Source organism: Bombina bombina, chromosome 2 (genome assembly GCF_027579735.1).
Source record: "Bombina bombina isolate aBomBom1 chromosome 2, aBomBom1.pri, whole genome shotgun sequence".
In the NCBI taxonomy this organism is placed as follows: domain Eukaryota; kingdom Metazoa; phylum Chordata; class Amphibia; order Anura; family Bombinatoridae; genus Bombina; species Bombina bombina.
Window position 1 is genome coordinate 594412395 of NC_069500.1, and position 6000 is coordinate 594418394.

General features: G+C 35.9%; 1 protein-coding gene across 1 annotated transcript in view; it reads right to left on the reverse strand.

Annotated features, from left to right (window-relative positions):
• LOC128649301 (fibrous sheath CABYR-binding protein-like) overlaps positions 1-2608 on the reverse strand; it is an 89426-nt gene extending 86818 nt beyond the window's left edge. The window contains exon 1 of the mRNA XM_053702500.1: positions 2225-2608. Coding sequence (XP_053558475.1) covers positions 2225-2255 — 31 coding nt within the window. The 5' untranslated portion in view covers positions 2256-2608. The remainder of the gene's footprint in view (positions 1-2224) is intronic.
• Positions 2609-6000: the final 3392 nt, after the last annotated feature.

Sequence of the window (6000 nt, forward strand, 5' to 3'; positions counted from 1 at the left end):
AAATGTTTGGTATATTATTTTATTTTATGCAATTGCAGTTTAATTGGGGTTAACTTAGTGGGTGTTAGGTTAGGGAGCTTAGTAATTAGATTGCTAGTTTGCGTTGTGGGGTTGTCAGTTTAGGGGTTAATAGATCAATTAGGTAGTTTGCATTGTGGGGTCTAGTGGATTAGTGGTTAATAGCTTTATTTAGGTAGATTGCAATGTGGGAGGTTGGCGGATTAGGGGTTCATAACTTTATTAGGTGGATTGCGATGTGGGGGAATTTTTGGGAGATGGGTTGGATTTTTACAGGCGATTTTAACTTTTTTTGTTTTTTACTTAGGCACATTTTTGGACCTTTCCAGTTTATCCGACTTACAGCAGTATATGATCTGCTGGCGCTGTATATGTGATTCACCCCGATGTAAGAGGTGAACTTATCTCGCATATGTAATCTCGCCCTAAATGTATAGCATTGCTACAAACATTGTTGCAAATACTTCCATACAGTGCTCAAGAAAGTATATGCTTTTAATTTAGATTTGCTTTTAATTTAGATTTGTATGCCCCTTTAGTTCTCATGCATACATAAGTTTAAAAGCATGTTCAGTGCACAAGATGCAAACGGCCAATTTAAAAGAAACTGCAAATAAATAAGTCATCCAGACTTTTTTCTTTTTCATTGTTATCAAATTTAATTGCTCAGCCCCAACCCATGGCTAAACCCACAATTAGCAATTTTGCATTTGGATAGTCATGGAAGCTTTTATATGTGAACTCAATACATTTTAAACATGACAAAAACTTTGCTACATTGACTGTAGAATGTTTTTTTGTTAACATTCCAATAGTTCTTAAGCTGAAAAAAAGATTTGCAAACTACTGTTGGTTTGTATATTTATATATCTTGAAAGTTCACATACTTCAAATTATAAAAATCTTTCAGATCTAAACTTGTTTGAGCAACATTCTTACTAAAAGACACACCCATGCTGTTAAATCATAACTTGCAATGCTACCACCTGGTGGTAAAAAAAAAAAAACACTTCAGAAAAAAAAATGTCAGTTACTAAAAGGGCCAGTCAATGTTTTTTTTTTTGTTTTTTGTTTTTTAAACAGTATTGTGCAGTTATGTTTACAATTAATTTATTTGTCACTTAACCTTCTAAACAAAATGCTTCCCTATATGTTTCCCCCAAATATGGCCTCTGTTGAGATGAACAGGGGTTTGATTAACAACAACCCTGTGATGCGACAGGCTCTGAAAAGTAAAGCAGAGGCTATTTTGGGGGACACAATATAGGGAAGCATTGTGCTTAAAAAGGTGAGTTTCTCTAACAAAACATATTAAATGTGCACACATTGCACAATACTGTTTTTTTTTTTTTTTTAAAAACATTTACTGGCATTTTGAGAAGTTGGTACAATTATAATGTGATTCTCTCATTATACATACAGGATCTATTTGGCAGACTGCAGTAATTGGGCTTACATGAGGCAAATGCAGAGTGGAAAACTATATACAGGAACTGCTTGTTAAAATAAGTATTGTATAACACAGTCGCATGGGTTCAATAAAGAGCACTGTTTTCCTGTTACAAAAAATGATGCATTCACAGTTTTTCTTAGAACACTGTGTAGTATACAATATGCTTTGTTGTAACTACTGTAATACACTGAGCCAAAGTAACACCAATAATACTGAGCTGACTTAAAATAATTAGTTATATTTCTGGATTATGCTAAAATTATTACTAATAAAATGGATGTTGCTGCAGTAGTGATTGAAGCAAATGAGTGGCCTATTAGAGTTCTCACAGCAGGGTTTAGATTGGCTAAAGGCTTTGAGAACAACAGCTATATGACTGCCTGGTCTGTCTTATTATTTATTTAGTTGTTCAAAGGGAGGGGGGGGGATGAGCAGTTGGTACCTAGTGGTGTGTACATATGGCTGATACTTGGCATGGGTTGCAAAAGATAGACCCTATGAACAAACAGGGAGATGAAAACCCTCACTAGAAAGATCATTAGATTTTTTTAAAGGGGGTAATATGGCCTTCAATGTTTTATGTGAATTATATAAAAATGGCAAATCATTATCAAAATGTACTTAAAGTGAAGGTTAAGTTTAGCGGTATTGTTGCCTGTAATATATTATCTAAGTCCTAAATACCATGATCGCTATTTTTTTTTTTTTAACATTAGTATATAGATTATAGTGTTATAAACATATTATATTTACTCTCCCGGCCGTTTGTTGCTCCTCCCTCCATTGATTTCCGGATTATTCATTACATTACGTACAGAGCAGTCCCACCCGCTCTGTACGTTGTTCAAAAGCGAGTTCACATTTTCATGAGCAATTGCGCATGCGCACCACTCGCCGTAAGTTGTATTTGCGCCTGCGTGACCTAAACATTTGTTAGAGCTAAAGCGCAGGCGTGACTCACAGTTGCAACATAGTATTCAATGAATAGCTATTCATTCATTACTATGTTGTTAGAATAGAATATAAATGCAACAGCTTTTTTTTTTTGACGATCAGAATTTGTATCCAACACGACTGCAGCCCAAGATACTGTTGCAACTTTGACAAAACACAAGACGTAGCCGGAGGAATCGAGGAAAGCACATGCGCAAAACTAGAACACGCGTTGAGACTAATAGGAAGACACATAGGAAGTAAATACAACGCATGCGCATTTGTTAGAGTTTTGCGGTGACGTAATTTGACGGCCGCCTAACGGCCAGTGTCTCTATTGGCTTGAAAAAAACGTGACCAGGATAAGGGAAAAAAAAACAAAAAACAGGTTGTTTAAACTGTCTGATGAATAGGATAAAGAAGAGGTAATAAATACATTAATATAGCGAAACAAGCATTTTGATGAATTAAACTCACATTTATTTGGATACTATTTACAGGGAAAGAAGTGTAATAACTAAAACTTAACCTTCACTTTAAGGTAAGGGTGAGAAAAGGAACAAGGCTCGCCCTGGAGACTCTTCCTGCCAAAAATACATGACACCCTGGGTAGTGCTTGCTGATTGGTGGTTAGCCAGTGCCACCAATCAGCAAGCTCTACCCAGGTGCTGAACCAAAAATGGTCCGGCTCCTAAGCTTACATACATGCTTTTCAAATAGAGATACCAAGAGAACGAAGAAAATTGATAGTAGGAATAAAAAAATTTAGAAAACTGCTTAAAATTGCATGCTCTGTCTGAATCAGGAAAAAAAAAATGGGTTTCATATCCCTTTAAACTTGTGCATTACACTTCAAAAATGTGATGGGTATTAGTCAGTGATTCCCATTCTTTATACTGTTAACGATACGAACCTAAACAGGTACAATTAACTTTCGGCTAGATTACGTGTTTTGCGTTATGAGTAAAAAAGCAGCATTATGGGTTATAACGCTGCTTTTTCACTACCGCTGCTATTTCGAGTCTTGTAGGTACAGCTGTACCTCAAACTTTTTTGGCCTTAACGCAAATTAACTTACGCAATTTGCGTAAAGTTTTTTTTCAATGGGACTTCTATAGCGCCGATATTACAAGCTTTTTCTGGGAGGCCAAAAAGTGAGCGGTACAGCCTATCCCGCAAGATTCGTAACGCAATCTAAAGTCAGTAGTTATGAGTTTTACGCTACAAAACTGTAGCATAAAACTCATAACTAAAGTGCTAAAAAGTACACTAACACCCATAAACTACCTATTAACCCCTAAACCGAGGCCCTCCCGCATCGCAAACACTAAAATAAAATTGTTAACCCCTAATCTGCCGCTCCCGACATCGCCACAACTATAATAAACATATTAACCCCTAAACCTCTGTACTCCCGCATCGCAAACACTTGTTAAATATTATTAACCCCTAATCTGCCGCCCCTAACATCACTGCAACCTACATTGCAGTTATTAACCCCTAATCTGCCGTCCCCAACGTCGCCGCCACTATACTAAAGTTATTTACCCCTAAACCTAAATCTAACCCTAACCCTAACACCCCCTAACTTAAATATAATTAAAATAAATCTAAATAAAACCTACTATTAATAACTAAATAATTCCTCTTTAAAACTAAATACTTACCTGTAAAATAAACCCTAAGCTAGCTACAATATAACTAATAGTTACATTGTATCTAGCTTAGGTTTTGCTTTTATTTTACAGGCAAGTTTGTATTTATTTTAACTAGGTAGACTAGTTAGTAAATAGTTATTAACTATTTACTAACGACCTAGCTAAAATAAATACACATTTACCTGTAAAATAAAACCTAACCTGTCTTACACTAACACCTAACCGTACACTACAATTAAATAAATTACCTAAATTAAATACAATTACCTAAATTACAACCCCCCCCCACTAAATTACACAAAATAAAAAAAGAAATTATCAGATATTTAAACTAATTACACCTAATCGAATAGCCCTATCAAAATAAAAAGGCCCCCCTCAAAAAAAATCAAACGCCAGCCTACAATAAACTACCAATAGCCCTTAAAAGGGCCTTTTGCAGGGCATTGCCCCAAAGAAATCAGCTCTTTTACCTGTATAAAAAATACAAACACCCCCCTAACAGTAAAACCCACCACTCACACAACCAAACCCCCCAAATAAAAACCTAACTAAAAAAAACTAAGCTCCCCATTGCCCTGAAAAGGGCATTTAGCTCTTTTTTAAGTGCCCAAACCCCTAATCTAAAAATAAAACCCACCCAATAAACCCTTAAAAAAGCCTAACACTAACCTCCAGAGATCCACTTACAGTTGTTGAAGACCCGACATCCATCCTCAACGAAGCCGGCAGAAGTCCTCAGTGAAGCAGCAAGAAGTCCTCAACTAAGCCGGGAGAAGTCTTCATCCAAGCCAGCAGACGTGGCCCTCCAGACGGGCAGAAGTCTTCATCCAGACGTCATCTTCTATCTTCATCCATCCGGCGCAGAGCGGCTCCATCTTCAAGACATCTGGTGCAGAGCATCCTCTTCTTCCGACGACTAAAGACGATTGAAGGTTCCTTTAAATGACATCATCCAAGATGGCGTCCCTTTAATTCTGATTAGCTGAAGGAATTCTATCAGCCAATCGGAATTAAAGGTGAAAAAAATCCAATCAGCTAATAGGATTGAGCTCGCATTCTATTGGCTGTTCCAATCAGCCAATAGAATGCGACCTCAATCCTATTGGCTGATCGGGTCAGTCAATAGGATTGAAGCTCAATCCTATTGGCTGATTGCATCAGCCAATAGGATTTTTTAAGTGTTTATTGGCTGGGTTTTATTTTTAGATTTGGGGTTTGGGCACTTGAAAAAGAGCTAAATGCCATTTTAAGGACAATGCCCATCCAAATGCAATTTTCAGGGCAATGGGGAGCTTAGTTTTTTTTAGTTAGGATTTTATTTGGGGTTGGTTGTGTGGGTGGTGGGTTTTACTGTTGGGGGGGTGTTTGTATTTTTTTTTACAGGTAAAAGAGCTGATTTCTTTGGGGCAATGCCCCGCAAAAGGCCCTTTTAAGGGCTATTGGTAGTTTAGTTTAGGCTAGGGTTTTTTTTTTTATTTTGGGGGGGCGTTTTTTATTTTGATAGGGTTATTAGATTAGGTGTAATTAGTTTAAATATCTGATAATTTCTTTTTTATTTTGTGTAATTTAGGTAATTGTATTTAATTAATTTAATTTATTTAATTGTAGTGTAAGGTTAGGTGTTAGTGTAACTCAGGTTAGGTTTTATTTTACAGGTAAATTTGTATTTATTTTAACTAGGTCATTAGTAAATAGTTTATAACTATTTAGTAACTATTCTAGCTAGTTAAAATAAATACAAACTTGCCTGTAAAATAAAAATAAACCCTAAGCTAGATATGTAACTATTAGTTATATTGTAGCTAGCTTAGGGTTTATTTTACAGGTAAGTATTTAGTTTTAAATAGGAATTATTAAGGTAATGATAGTAGGTTTTATTTAGATTTATTTTAATTATATTTAAGTTAGGGGGTGTTAGGGTTAGACTTGGTTTTA